This window comes from Ornithorhynchus anatinus, chromosome X2 (genome assembly GCF_004115215.2).
Source record: "Ornithorhynchus anatinus isolate Pmale09 chromosome X2, mOrnAna1.pri.v4, whole genome shotgun sequence".
NCBI lineage: Eukaryota > Metazoa > Chordata > Mammalia > Monotremata > Ornithorhynchidae > Ornithorhynchus > Ornithorhynchus anatinus.
In genome coordinates this window covers 16,654,835-16,670,425 of record NC_041750.1, presented here as the reverse complement: position 1 = coordinate 16,670,425, position 15,591 = coordinate 16,654,835, and the positions used below count along the sequence as shown (strand labels likewise).

The 15,591-nt window shown below is 47.2% G+C and overlaps 1 protein-coding gene across 2 annotated transcripts in view; it reads left to right on the top strand.

Moving 5' to 3' along the window:
- The window catches only part of DNAH1 (dynein axonemal heavy chain 1), a 168,267-nt gene that overhangs the window by 55,235 nt on the left and 97,441 nt on the right, over window positions 1–15,591 (top strand). For both annotated transcript variants that reach the window (XM_029052729.2, XM_029052730.2), the window contains exons 17-24: window positions 648–803; window positions 3,546–3,744; window positions 4,373–4,626; window positions 5,422–5,634; window positions 7,100–7,264; window positions 9,955–10,076; window positions 10,775–10,880; window positions 11,338–11,517. In XM_029052729.2, coding sequence (XP_028908562.1) covers window positions 648–803; window positions 3,546–3,744; window positions 4,373–4,626; window positions 5,422–5,634; window positions 7,100–7,264; window positions 9,955–10,076; window positions 10,775–10,880; window positions 11,338–11,517 — 1,395 coding nt within the window. The remainder of the gene's footprint in view (window positions 1–647; window positions 804–3,545; window positions 3,745–4,372; window positions 4,627–5,421; window positions 5,635–7,099; window positions 7,265–9,954; window positions 10,077–10,774; window positions 10,881–11,337; window positions 11,518–15,591) is intronic.

The following is a 15,591-nucleotide window of genomic DNA, read 5'->3' as shown; positions in this document are numbered from 1 at the left end:
TCTCAGAAGTTCATTCAATCATTTGATTCAATCGTATTTATTGAGCACTTACTGTGTGCAGAACAATCTACTAAACACTGGGAGAGTACAAGAAGTGACCCAGAATTCTCTGCCAGAAGGGTCCCAGGCCAACTGGGCTCAATAAATCTTTGAATTAACTCATCAAAAGAGGTGGGGCTTGGAGAAGGGGGATGAACAGAAGCCATAGAAAACTTGATTGAGACAAAAAAAAAATTCCCTCACAGTCAGCCCAGGAGAGCACAGAGCAACTCAGTGTGGGGACTAGTTACTTGTACATGGGATACTGATTATGGGGGACATTAACTGCAGGACATAATCCTCTTTAGTTTCTAGTGGGCTTCACCAATGGGCCCCAACCCAAAATGCAGTGGGATAATATGAGAACAGACAGGCTATTTTGCTCATTTTAAGAGGCATTAGGTAATGTAGCTCTTTTGGCTTGTTTCTTCTCCTCTGCACATTGGAGGCTGTTATTGACTGCTTCCTAGTTGAAATGGAAATGGGGTGGATCTTCCCTGAGTGTTTGGGTCAACCTCATTATTGCTTTGGGGGTTGAAATGAAAACATGTCACCTTTTGGGATTAAGGGTAGGTCGCCCCCTAATACTTCTACTTCTCTTTCTGCAGCTTTTGGTGGCTGGATTTTCCATCCACACTGACATTAGCCGGGCACATGAGCTAGCCAATGACGTCAGGAGAGTCAGGAAACAGCTGAAGGAATCCCAGCAGCAGGCCATTCTCTACAACAACCGAGAACGGCTCTTCGGAATGCCCGTCACCAATGTAGGTTGCCAGATTGTCAGAGCCTACACTTAGAGAAGCAGCTTGGCTCAGTGGAAAGAAGATGGGTTTGAGAGTCAGAGATGACGGGTTCGAATCCCAGCTCTGCCACATGGCAGCTGTGTGACTGTGGGCAAGTCACTTAACTTCTCTGTGCCCCAGTTACCTCATCTGTAAAATGGGAATTAAGACTGTGAGCCTCATGTGGGACAACCTGATTACCCTGTGTCTACCCCAGCGCTTAGAACAGTGCTCAGCACATAGTAAGCACTTAACAAATACCAACATTATTATTATTATTAAGGCACATCTCCTCCAAGAGGCCTTCTCTGACAGCCCTCCTTTCCTATTCTTCCACTCTCTTCTGCTTCGCTCCGACTTGCTCCCTTTATTCATCCCCCCTCCCAACTCCACAACACTTATGTACATATCGGGAATTTATTTATATTAATGTCTCCTCCTTTAGACTGTAAGCTTGTTGTGGACAGGGAATATGGTCATTTTTTGTCACATTGCACTCTCCCAAGTGCTTAGTACAATGCTCTGCAGAGAGTAAGCGCTCAATAGATATGATTGACTGGCTGACTGACTTGATTAACTTGCAATCTCCCCTCCACATTTCCTGGAAGAAAGTTCCCCTCTGAGGACTTACACATTATGCCTTGCTCCCTGGTTAAAGCCAACACAGGCAGAACAGTCCCCCCCCCCCAACTCCCACCCCCACCCCCATCCATCTCTTTTCCCTTCAGCAGCAGTTATTTTGTCTATGTGTTCTGTGTTTGTGTATGAAGATTGGTGTGTGTCTGTCTGTGGGTACTTAGCTTAAAATTGTCCATGGGGAATGAGCATCTCGTTGTGAGCCAGAGGGGGTATAGGAGATTGATGTTGATGAACTTCCTCCCAACCTCTCAGCCCTCTGTTTGCCTCCCTCAAGTGTATGCATTTTCCTCTACAGCACTGATTTCAGAATGCATAAATGTGTTGAGAAGAAGTGTGGCCTAGCACGGGCCTGGGAGTCAGAGGACGTGGGTTCTAATCACAGCTCTGCCACTTGCCTGCTGTGTGACCCTGGGCAAGTCACAACTTCTCTGTGCCTCGGTTCCCTCATCTGCAAAATGGGGATTCAATACCTGTTCTCCCTCCTACTTAGACTGTGAGCTCCATGTGGGACCTGACAATTTTGTACCTACCCCAGTGATTGGCACATAGTAAGCATTTCAAATACCACAGTTATTATTATCTATGCGGGGGAAGGTAGGAGAGGAAAAGGTGGGGAGCTAGATGATGAATTTACTCCCAGGGCCTTGGATCCTTTTCCTCTCTCTCTCCCAATGCATGCTCTCCGGCTGGATGTGAACTCTCCTCTTCCCAGAAACTTAGGCATTCTAAAATGAGTGTTGGGAGTGGGGATGGGGGGCGGGGTTCATGAGGACCTAAGAAATATGCGTGCCTAAAGGAGGGAAGAAAAGGTGAAGGCCATGGGGTTGAAATCAAAGTCACATTCCCACCACTTGTGGTCCCCAAGGCTCCTATGGAGCCCGGTGCCCTTATATGTGTATAAAATCAGTTGCCCTCCACCACGAAAGATGCTATTATTGACACTTTTACTTATAAGCCAGTCACCCCATCTTCAGTCGTGCTGTGCGATTTATCATTTACCAAAGGGCACAACACTGCTAATGGACTCAGATGGTGGTAGGTTCAAAACAAACAGAAGGGAGACACTTTTTCCCAAAGTGGTTATAGGCATGTGGAATTTACCTCAGGAAGTCATGCAGACAGAAAATATATCTTGGTTCAGAAAAGGCTTGGTTAAATCATAGATGAAAGTTCATCATGGAAAAGTGCAATTGGAGATGCTGGAAGACTTGAGAGGGACTAGATCGATTCACAGACAACAGGTCCAAAAGGGCTATTAGAGAAGTGAGGGATGTTCAGAGGTATCATTGTGACCATGAGGATGAATGTTGACGAGGGCGACCACCTCACCGTTCTCCCAACCACTCTTTGGTTCCACTGTTGGAGACAGAATACTAAGTCCGAAAGACTATTGTTCTGACCCAGTGAGGTAGTTTTTATTACTAACACATAAGAGCATAAAAACTACCACACTGGGTCAGACAAGTGGTCTGCTTTTTGCCACCCATGGGAGAGTGGCGGTCCTATAATCCAGGGAGACACAAAGTTAGAGAGGCCGGATGTTAAGGTATAGCCATTGGTAGTTGAAGGAGAATTCCTATTCCTCTCTCTGGAGCACTAGACAACAGCTAGGGCCATAGGTTATCTGGGTTCATAGTTGTACACTGGGACACTCATAAGCCCCATGACAAATGCTAGGATGAAGCGAGGAGGTTGGTTAACTGGTGTTTCCTGCCTCAGGGTTGTGATACCACAATAGCTATCTCGGTGGCCCACAAGTCAGGTAGAGCACACAGACTCCTGGTTTAGGGCCACTGTCCCTGGTGGAGTCCTCACAGCACAGCCATCTCCATCAGGGTTCTCTCCTTAGGATCATGGGGGAGGCAAGCTCTGTGTAGAACAAGCGTTGAGCAGGCCCACAAACTTGTATTTGCGATCACTTCATTTCTGGAATGAATTACTCCAGGAAAATAAACATTTTTCTGTTTTGGGGTTGATCCAGGAGCCCAGGATTGGAAGCACTTGGAATATTTGGTCTGAGGAAACCACAAATAATAGTTGGAAAAAAAACTGTCCCATTACATGGTGTCTTTTTCCCCTCTACAGTATGAGAAGTTGACTAAAATGGTGAAGCAATTTCAGAATTACTGGGATCTCTGGACTACAACATCTGACTGGTTGCGCTGGTCAGACAGCTGGATGAATGATCCTCTCTCTACTATCGATGCTGAACAACTTGAGAAGAATGTTAATGAGTCCTTCAAGACAATGCATAAGTGTGTGAAACAGTTCAAAGACCTTCCAGGTAATCCTGAGGCTCAAGATCCAGCCCAATCAATCAATCAGTGGTATTTACTGAGAGTTTACTGTGTGCAGAGCACTGGACTAAGCAGTTGGGAGAGCACAATACAATAGAGTTGGTAGATAAATTCCTTGCCCAGGGTGTTAGCATCAGCTTGGATTTTGGGACAAGTGGTTCTATAGGGAATCATAAGAAACCATGATGCCAAAGATGATCCCGTTAGTAGGGGGATCAGATTGAGAGGGTAGCCAATGCCTGGGATTATTTAGTACAGCAGTAGAGCAACTCTTCTGTGGCCAAGAGGAGAGACTCCATTTGATCCCCAACCATGACAGCGAATGATCTTACAGTTGGACCGCTCTGCTTTCAGAAGAATGTCTTGAACCATCAGCCAAGCTGGGTAGCTTGTTTTTTGGGGGAGTTAGTTGGGAAGCTGAGTTGGGAGGGAGACTTGGGCGGGTATAGGTGACTAGAAAATAGGATGGCAACAAGAAGCAAACAGGACCCTTAAAGACTCAGTCCTCTGTTATTATTGGGCTATGTCCAGTGTGGTGGAACTGCTGGCATTAGTGTTCTCTGACCCCCACGCAATCAGTGACGACTGATCTGATCTGTGCTTCTGTTCCTTAAGCCTGCCTGGAGGTAGCTGAAGATATCCGAGCCAGGATCGAGGAGTTCAAGCCATACATCCCCCTGATTCAAGGCCTACGCAACCCGGGCATGCGAACCCGGCACTGGGAAGCACTCTCAGTTGATATTCACATCAACATCAAACCAAAGGTCAACCTGACATTTTCTCGCTGCCTGGACATGAAGCTACAAGAGCACGTTGAGATTATTAGCAAAGTAGCCGAAACTGCCAGCAAAGAGTACGCCATTGAGCAGGTCCAGTCCCATGTTTTTGTTTTTTTAATGGTATTAGTTAAATGCTTATTATTTGCCAGGCACTGTACTAAGCACTGGGGTAGATACAAGATACTTGGGTCGAACCCAGTCCCTTTCCCACGTAGGACTCACAGACATTGTCCCCCCTTTACAGATGAGGTAACTGAGGCATAGAGAATTGAAGTGACTTGTCCAAGGTAATACAGCAGACAACTGGTGGAGCCAGAATTAGAACCCATGTCCTATGATTCCCAGGCCTGCACTCTTGCCACTGAGCCATGCTGCTTCTCGTTGAGGCTGTTCCCATGATATAACTCTGCCTACAACCCCCAACCCTTATCACCCTTGCCCTTCAAGGGTAATCAATCAGTAGATCAGTCAATCGTATTTATTGAGCACTTACTGTGTGCAGAGCACTATACTAAGGGCTTAGGAGAATACAATATAACAATATAATAGACACATTCCCTACCCACAATGAACTGACAATCTAGAGGATTCAAGGCTGACTGTCCCATCAGTCAAAGGCTAAATGAGAAGGGAAATGTCTGCTGTAAACCAAGGTGCAGGTGTGAGGCCTGAGAAGGCAGTGGGAGTGGGGAGGAGGAGAGTCTCACTCCCTATGCTCTGGGCAATTAGCCTTCAGATTGGGCATGAGTTTCTTTTACAAGGACCGATATTGCTTTTAAAATGCTGAGGTTTTTTCACCGGTGCTTTATAGAAGGAGTAAGTGGGTAGTGAGTATATCTCAGCATTGCTGAATAAAATTTCAAATCATCATCTTCCCTTTCCCAGGCACTGGATAAAATGGAGAAAGAATGGATCCCCATTGTGTTTAATGTGCTGCCATATAAAGACACGGGGACATTCGTTCTGAAGAGCCCTGAAGAAGCCTCTCAGCTCCTTGATGATCACATTGTCATGATCCAGAGCATGTCCTTCTCTCCATATAAAAAGCCATTTGAGGAGAGAATCAGAACTTGGGAAAACAAGCTGAAACTGACTCAGGTACTCACATCCTTCCATCCTGGATGGCTTCTCTCTCCCGTTCTGCTTGCATCTCTTCCTTGGAGAGAGTGCAGGAGATGTGAGTTCCAAAACCAGATTCTGGCCCTCTCGGTGATTTTCTTTTCCTGCCTTCTCATCACTGACTTGCATTTTCCCCAGCTCCAGGGAGGAAATAACAATTCTTACCCTCTAATGATCTCACAAGGGGGCTAAGCAGGCCATGGTCTAATTTAGCATCTATCCTTTCCAAGAATCCTCTCTGGAGTGCTATAGATCGTGAGAGGCCAGTTTGTCCCTCACCCTGAAGCATCAGTCGATTAATCAGTCAATCAATCAACCAATCAGTAGTATTTATGGAACACTTACTGGGTCCAGAGCACTGTACTAAGTGCTTGGGAGAGTCTAATAGAGTAAGTAGACATGATCCCTGCCCTCAAGGAGCTTACAATCAAAAGAGGCACAGGTTGAACAACATGGGGGCCACTTTAATGGTGGGATTGGAGTTAGCGTAGATTGGTGGTATGTGCGTTTAAGTGCCAAGGGAAGCCAGACTATTACTAAGACAAAGCTGATCCCATGTAGGAGATTCTGTACAAGGGAATTTAGGAAAGAATAACCAGTGTACAGTAATTCTTAGCGATTTCTGACTGAAGGCTTCTGGAATCCCATATGTCATTCACAAAAGTACAAAAAAAATATTCACATCAGTGACAGTGTGATTTAATTTTTCTTTTTTATTGGGACATTTTACACAGTCACTGAGAGGAAATTTCTATTGTGCTTCTCTTACCGGAAAGACAATTAAAATCAAAAGTCTATCTTTTAATTCAGAAGCACCCTGCCTAGAGGTTGTGCTCCTTGGGAAAGGCATGTGTTCTTTACTCACCAAACAATCATTCATTATGATAACAAGGTCCCAGCTTGTTATATAGCTTTATTTATATGAGAGGCCTCCCTTTGCTTAAGGAGATTCAAGTGGAGGAGCTGTGCTGGCTGTGCTGATCACCTTCTCTGGTAAATGGGGCTTCAAATGGAGCAGCCTCATGCATTCCAGAGGATGAGGCTTTGCCGATCAAAACAGCCTCCTCCCCACTAGCTAAAATTAGCTAGGTATCTGGGCTGCAGCCAAGCCAGGGTCATTCTGAGCCATGGATCCTCCACAGCCCCACCAAGGCTGGGATCTGAGACCCAGATTGAAACTAAATCTTTCGCAGTCCTGATATTCAGAAGGGAGGTAGGCTAAATTTAATGACTCCCTTCTGGGTTTTGAGGCTGCTGCCAGGCCTAATTTCAAGTGGTTCAGCCTCTTCCACTCTAGTGGATGGAACACCAATCTGAGACCCTTTGACTGAAAAGGAACAGTGGTTAAAAAGGAGGAACAAGACATCACCCCTGAAGCAGTGGTGGTTGTTAGTCCAGAATGAAAGAATCAAATATGCTGCTTCTAGATGCACTCTTTCCTCAGGATGTCTTAGAGGAATGGCTGGCATGTCAGCGGTCCTGGCTATACCTGGAGCCCATCTTCAGCTCAGAGGACATTACCAAGCAACTGCCTGTTGAGAGCAAGCGCTATCAAACTATGGAAAGGACCTGGAAAAAGGTTATGAGGAATGTCAATGAGAACAGGCAGGTATGATTTCATGAGGTGATGGACTCGGTGTGACAGGAGTGGGACTGGATGAACTTTGGACAAGGCATGGTCTTGTAAGCAAAGCACTGAACCAACAGGCAAGAAACCTGTGTTTCATTCCCAGCCCTGCTACTGACTTGCTGTCTGACTTGAGGAAAATCACTTAGCCTCTTCTGGGCCTGGGTTTAGGAAACAGTAATCCAGACCCCTTTTTTTCCTTTTGGAGGGAGTTGAGTTTGTTGGTGAGAAAACATCTGAGAAGCACTTTGAACCTCTAGGAGGAAAGGTATTGTGCTGCTGGTGTGAAAATGGGAGACTGTGAACGAAGGCTACTGAAGATACCAACTTTTCATTCTGAAGGCAAACTGGGTGCTTGAAGGGGGTTGGGATTCTAGGGGGCAGGAAAGGGAGTTGAACTCAGAGTCACAGAGGCACAACCAGAAAAAAATCCCAGAGATGGCCCCCAGAGCCACCCAGGCTGAGAGAGATAGATTGAGAGAGGCAGAAAGATCCAGAGAAAGTGACAAAGAGGCACAGAAGGGCAGAAAGCCAGACAGGGTCTGTGAAGCTGGAGAGGATTGCCTGGTGACTGGTAGTCCTGCTGGGTACAATGGTAGACAAGGAATTAGAAAAGACAAGAAGGCCAGCACGTCCTTTGGGAGACTGTTAGAGAGCGGTGGGCACATGGTATTAAGCTCCAGGTCAAATGTAAGGCCTACAGAGCTGCAGTGTTGTCCAACCTACACTATGGCTGGGACGTCTGACTCCTCAGGCAGTTGAGAGAGTGTGACCTAGTGGAGGAGCACAGGGCTGGTAGTCAGAGGTTCTAATCCCGGCTCCACCACTTGTCTGCTGTGTGACCTTGGGCAAGTCACTTACCTTCTCTGGGCCTTAGTTTCCTCATCCATAACATGGGGATTCAATACCTGTTCTTCCTTCAAATATAAAAAAGCCAGAAACCAGCAAGAGAATTGCTGGGGCCATTTGATGACTGTAGACTAAAAAGGATGAAAAGAAGATGGCCGAAACGCTCAGTGAATTCTTGAGTTAGGTCTTTACTGAGGAAGGGGTTGGCGAGGCCTTCACTCTTAAATTGCTTTTGGCAGCAGAATGTGTCCGTTTATTGTTGTACTGTACTCTCCCAAGCACTTAGTACAGTGCTGTGCACACAGTAAGCACTCAATAAATACGAATGAATGAATGAGTGAACAGGTCAGGAGGACCAGATCAGATTGAGGTGAGCAAATTGATCAACTAGCTATCTAAATATTGCAGGGGAAAATCAATCAATCAGTCAATAGCATTTATTGAGCACCTATAGTGTCCAGACCACTGAACTAAAGGGCTTGGAGAGAAGAATACATCAGAGTTGGTAAACCTGTCTCCTCCCCATAAGGAGCTTACAGTCTAGAGGGCCAATGGTAAATGGCTTTTTCCCAACAATCTAAATTCTGTTGGTGGTGGAGAGCAGGGAACGTCATTTCCTTCATCTTCATCATCAGTGGTATTGATCGAGAGCTTCCTGTGTGCATAGCACTGTATTAAGCACTCGGGAGAGTCAGTACAACAGAGTTCATAGACGCGTTCCCTGCATCTCCCTGGAGCTGCAAGATAATAATAATACTAATGATAATGTTGGTATTTATTACTATGTGCCGAGCACTGTTCTAAGCACTGGGGTAGATATAGGGTGATCAGGTAGTCCCATGTGAGGCTCACAGTTAATCCCCATTTTACAGATGAGGTAACTGAGGCCCAGAGAAGTGAAGTGATTTGCCCACAGTCACACAGCTGCCAGGTGGCAGAGCCGGGATTCGAACCCATGACCTCTGACTCGCAAGCCCGGGATCTTTCCACTGAATCCAAACATGTTTCAGATCCATCTCAGCTTTTCTCTTTCTGTATTTTAAAAACTACAATCCAGGCTTGATATTGCCGGCAAACCAACTTTTGTCTAGGAAATGGCACTTATCATCATCCTCTCCTTGGTAATCATCCTAATACCAGCTAGGAGGTTGCTTTCCAGTACAATTTTCAATTCTTGTTCACTACTATAGGTCCCAATGTGGGTTAGCAGATAGTTATCTTTCTAATTAAGTAATGTTGACCCTAGTACAAGGCTAAACACTCAGTACAGTGCTCTGTACCCAGTAAAGCACTCAATAAATATCATTGTTTGATAGTCTCATCTCCTCAGTAGGTACCTCATTCTTTTCAATCTTTTCATTGGGATTTGCTTGACAAACCTGCCTTCTCAACTGTTAGAATGCTGGGGAGACTGAGGCAGTTTGGAAATACAGACTGTGAGCCCATAATCTGACCTGATTGTCTTCTATCTGTGCAAGTATTTAGTACAGTATTTGGCACATAGTAAGCGCTTAACCAATCTTATAATTGTTATTATTATTATTATTATTTTAATATTAGACCCCTAACGGGAGGGATATCAACACCACTCCCTTATTTTGACCTTTATCTTTTATTCTGTAATTTTTAAATGCTCCTGTTTGTCATTTATTTCCCTCTTCCATGTATCCATCCTCTAGATTGTTACCCCATGTGGGACAGAGACTGTGTCTGATTGATTGATCTTGTATTCATCCCAGCATGAAACACAGCCCTTGCATATACTAAGTGCTTAATCAAGATGATTAACTACTAAATACGTTTTGTGTTTACGTGATTTCCAGGTGATTTCTGTGTGTCCAGATCGTAGACTGTTGGAAAACCTAAGGGACTCCAATAAACTCCTGGATCAGGTGCAGAAAGGCTTGAGTGACTACCTGGAGACCAAAAGAAGGGCTTTCCCCAGGTAATCAATCCCTTTACTCTGGAGTAATATTCTTTTCTTGTGGAGAAGGGGAGGGAAGGGAAGGTCCTGGTAGCCCCACACCTAGCCACCAGGGGAGAGTTTCCCTGGGCTCTTCTGTCAGGAAGTGGAATTTGTTGCCAACATCATGGGTGCCTGGGGTTCAGCTGAGCTAGCAATTCTATTGTTCCTGTATTTGAATTGGTTATTGAGGAAAAACAGGATAGTTCTGGGTAATTGCCATTTCCTCAATCCAAGGCTAAAGTGTCATAGGTGTCTTGGGAGCATTCCAATCCAAGTGGCCCTGAGCATGTTTTGAAAGAAGTAAGTAGAGAATAAAGGAAAAGGAGGAGTAGGTAAGAGCGTGCCTCAAGATTGCCAGATATCTGGCTTGGAAGAACTGGTCACCAAAGACTGTAGGTCACCAAAGCCTTGACCCTTGGGGCAAGTATCAGGGACCTCATATTTGTGGCATTTGACTGAAGACATTAATGTAACTCCCACTTGATTACTGGGACAATTCTGGCCCCTGTTAATTCCTGTCATTTGAGGGAATTGCTTCAAATTGGGATCTCAATAATAGAGATAAAAGATGACCTCAGAATTCAACACAAAGGTTGCTGGCAACACAAATCAATCACAAACATTCTCTCTCCTTTCTCCCATTTGCTGCTGCTGCTCCTCTCTGTCTCTCTCTGTAGATTCTACTTCCTATCAGATGATGAGCTGCTGGAGATTTTGTCCCAGACGAGAGACCCCACAGCTGTGCAACCTCACCTTCGAAAATGCTTTGAGAACATTGCCCAGGTAAATAGAGCAAAAAATGGATTTCAGACCAAGAAGTTTCCCTTTGGCAGGCGGAAAAGAAAGAGGTCAAGGTGCCCTATTGACTGGAAAGAAACACCCAATTCCATTTGGGTGGGAAGCTTCTAAATTCTCTCCTTACAACCATCCCAGAGCAGAGGAAGAGGAATGGGGTCATTGCAAGGAGCAGGGTACCCTCTTCTTTTGCTCTTCACAGTCTGGGAAGGTTCGTATGGTTGGTAAAAAGCAGGACATGGTTCTGTTTAATTCCTGACTCCTCATTTAGGGGCTTTGAATCTCTCTAGACTGTAAGCTTGTTGTGGACGGAGAACATGTCTACCAACTCCGTAATATTATACTCTCCCAAGTTTTTAGTACAGTGCTCTGCTCACACTGAGTGCTCAATAAATACTATTGATTGATAGACTGATGGTACTCCCTCTTCCCCCCCTCCCATCAGCTGTGTTTCCAGAGGGATCTGAAAATCACTCACATGTACTCTGGAGAAGGGGAGGAAGTGCGCCTTTTCAAACCCATCTACCCAATTGGCAGTGTGGAGGAATGGTTGCTGAAGGTGGAACACAGCATGAAGTCCAGCATCCGTGATTTTATTAAGAGATCGATCAAGGCCTATCCTCAGGTGAGGAAGTTGCCACAGCCCTTGCTGCTCATTCCATCCCCACCCACCCACAGAATTAGGCAGATGGTCCAGGGTAGAGTCTTCTCTATGCTGTCTCCCAGAGGGCAGTTTGAGCCATAGCCTAGGGAAATCTTTGGTCCCAACCCCCTTAAAGATTTTGCCTGCACCGTACCAAGGCCTGGACTGGGTTAAGATAGGGGTTTCAGGGGCTGCAACCCAGGGGCTAGGGCCGAGGAAGAGTCCCTAAGAGTGGAGCCTCTGCCCGCCATGGAAAGCTGCCCTGAAGTGTGGCCAGATTGGGTATTCTGCCCCCATATGGCCCCTACCATTAGCAACTACTAGCATTCCTGGCTCTGGTCACTTAGCAGAGGCTCTTAGACTAGGGGCGAGGGAGGAAGCTCCATTACTGGGAGGTGAGTGCTGTGACGGGAACAAGAACGTCTCAAAGCCAGGTGAGTGGACGTCAGGAAAGAGTTAGCTCTGGACAAGTTTCTGCTTCCTTTGAGGCCAGGGAAGGATGCCCAATGGGAAGGTTTGGATCCGAGGGGGCCTCCTTAGGAGCCACCCAGGCAACCAGGATTCCTGGAAGGGCAAAGGGTAGAGCCAGATGCCGCCTTTTCTGGGGTGCCTGGGGGTATTGGCAGGGAAATAATAATAATGTTGGCATTTGTTAAGCGCTTACTATGTACCAAGCACTGTGCTAAGCGCTGGGCTAGACACAAGGGAATCAGGTTGTACCACGTGGGGCTCACAGTTTTAATCCCTATTTTACAGATGAGGTAACTGAGGCACAGAGAAGTTAAGTGATTTGCCCACAGTCACACAGCTGACAAGTGGCAGAGCCGGGATTCGAACCTATGATCTCTGAAATCTCCAAAATGGGAGGGATGGTCTGGCTTCCTCCAGGGCCCGATGAGGCAGGGCTGGATGAAAACCCTATCCCTGCCAGGGGGTTCTAGGATGCCACCCTGGAGAATCCAGATCCAGGGTCCCCTTTGCTCCTCCCCAAGTTCCTTCCTCTCTAGCCCTGGCCTGCCTCAACCAACATGAAGCCACTTGACCTGCTCAGTTCCCTTTCTTTCCTCTCCACTAGCACTCTAAGTCAGGGACAGTTCCCCTTACACACACACACACACACACACACACACACACACACATGCACACCCGCCCCCCCGACCCCCCCCGCACTCTCTCAGAATTGCAGAAACCCCCCTTTTCTTCTGCTCCCCCTCCCCTCCCCATTGCCCCGACTCTCTCCCTTTGCCCCTCTGATCCAAACCTGAGCATGTGGGGGTCTCCATCCCTATTTCCCCTTTCCAACCAGTTCCTCCTCCTCACAGTAAGGTTCCCTGTACTTCCTCCTCCCCTTCACTGCTGCCCTCCCAGCCCCTTCAATATTAAACTCCATTCTCCTGCCCCACCCTGCCCACAGCTTCAGAGAAGGAGCAATCAAGGAGGTGTTAAGTTACTCATTGTGTATATATGTACATAATGATCTATTTAAATCTGTAATTCTATTTATTTATATTGATGCTATTGATGCCTGTTTACTTGTTTTGAGGCCTGTCTCCCCCCTTCTAGACTGTGAGCCTGTTGTGGTCAGGGATTATCTCTATTTCTTGCTGAATTGTACTTTCCAAGCACTTAGTACAGTGCTCTGCACACAGTAAGCGTTCCATAAATACGATTGAATGAGTAAAGTCCACTCCTCAAAGACTAGCTGATCAGTGGTATTTAAAGAGCAACTACAATGGGCAAACAGCTGACGAAGGAGCTGCGTCTGGTGTAGGAAGGACAGCAAGCTGCTGCCTGACCCAGTGGAACCGTTTGGGTCCCCGCAAACCTCAAGGGGAGCATCATCGGGGGAGGGGAGAGGGTCCTTTGACTAAGCTTCCCCCTGTTCCCCCGACTGCACAGTGCAGAGGGAGGAGACCATCTGAGGCCACACTAGGAGCTCAACTCTGACCCCCAGGTGTTGCTCAGTTCTGCAAACCGGCACTGGCCGAGCATGGATCCAGCTCCTCCACTTCAGGCTGCAGGGACCTTGTGGCTCTACTCTTGGGCACACTGAAGATTCCAAGTCCAGAGCAGTTTTCCATTAAGAATACTGGATGGAGAAAGGGAAAAGCAGGTGGGACAGGAATGAGGAGTGGCATCTGGACTGATCCTCATGGGTTTCAACCCTATGGGGACTCCAAAATGGGTGCAAGAGCTGTGTGATCTAATGACATAATACACTGTGTGTTGTAATAAGGTCTTCACATTGTGATCGGTGCATTGTGACATGATCGTGTCACAGCGTATGGGCGGGGGGGGGGGGGGGGGTGCAAAATCGATTAACCCCGAGGAATATGGGAAGCTTAACCCATCCCTGAATAAAGCACGCTACCACATAACCACATATAATAGCCAAGACCGCCAGACTTTGAATGTAATCTCGGTTCTCCATGCTTCCACACTCTGGCAAGGAAGGCTTCCAGCTAGCGTACTCTGAGATTACCAAGTTAAGTCACTGTCACCATCCTATAACCTGAAGTTATCGCCCTCCTGAAAGGCGTGGGAAATAACAAGTCTCCGCTATCCATTCCTCCTCTAAACAGGAGCTGGTTGCTGTGGTTGGAGGGATGTGTCTGAATCCAAACTAGAATCTTACACATTTATAATAGGCAGCAAGGTTGCATCACTACAAGATCAAAAGAGCATAAAACAAATCTAGTTATAAAATGCAGAACTCTCCCTGGTCCTTTTCCTTTTCCCTTAAAGTCACATCCAGGTCCCTCAAGTAATTTCATTAACCACTGAGCCATCTGTCTGTGTGCTGAGGCCTGTCTGAGTGACTTTTCTTCAGCTCTCCAGAGCTGAGGCAGATGCTTAGTCTCATCTAAGGCAAGGTCCCCCTCCCTCTCCTTCCCCTCCTTCGAAGCCCATATCATTCGCCTCTACCACCCCCTGCAGATACTTGTCGCTGTCATCTACTGCCCTCCTGGTCCCACCTCCGACTTCTTCAACCACCTAGACCCCTTTCTCACCTTCCTTCTCTCCTTCTTTCTGCCCACTCTGATCCTCGGAGACTTCAACATCCATATGGATGTACCCGATGACTCCTCTGCCGCCCGCCTGCTATCCCTCCTCGACTCTGCTGACCTCCTGCTCCACCATACCGCGCCCACTCACCGACTCGGTCACACTCTCTATCTCGTCATCTCCTACCGCTGCACTATCTCCTCCCTCACCAACTCTGAAATCCCTCTCTCTGACCATAACCTTTTCACTTGCCTCATCTCTCACACTCCCTTCCCCTGCAAATCTTTGCTACTGCCCCACAGAGACCTCCGCTCTCTTGATCCCATCCGTCTTTCCAAAAGCATCTCTCCTCACCTTGCCGCCCTGTCCTCACTTCCCACTCTCGATGATCAGGTCTCCGCTCTCAACTCCACCCTCTCTACTCATCTTGACTCTCTCGCCCCCCTTTCCCTCTGCCGCTCTCACTCCACTAACCCACAGCCCTGGATCACCTCCTCCGTCCGCCTCCTACGCTCCTATGCTCGAGCTGCTGAGTGCTGCTGGCGAAAGTCCAAGCACCAAGCCGACCTCACACACTTCAAATTTATCCTTTCCTGCCTTAACTCTGCCCTCTCCTCTGCCAGGCAAAACTTCTTCTCCTCCCTCATCGACACCCATGCCCGTCACCCCCTCCAATTGTTCCGGACCTTTAACTCTCTCCTTAGGCCCCCTGTTCCTCCCCCTCCCCCATCTCTCACCCCCAATGATCTGGCCACCTATTTCCTCACGAAAATCAACACGATCAGGTCTGAGCTCCCCAAAGTCACCCCTCCGCCTCTCCCCTCCCCCCCACCAACCCTCTCCCCTACTTTTACATCTTTCCCTGCAGTATCCTCAGAGGAGATCTCTTCCCTCCTCGCAAGTGCCACCCCCTCCACCTGCGCCTCTGACCCCATTCCCTCTCACCTTATTAAAAACATCACCCCTGCCCTCCTCCCTTCCTTAACTTCTATTTTTAACCACTCAATCTCCAATGGCTCATTCCCCTCTGCCTTCAAACATGCCCACGTC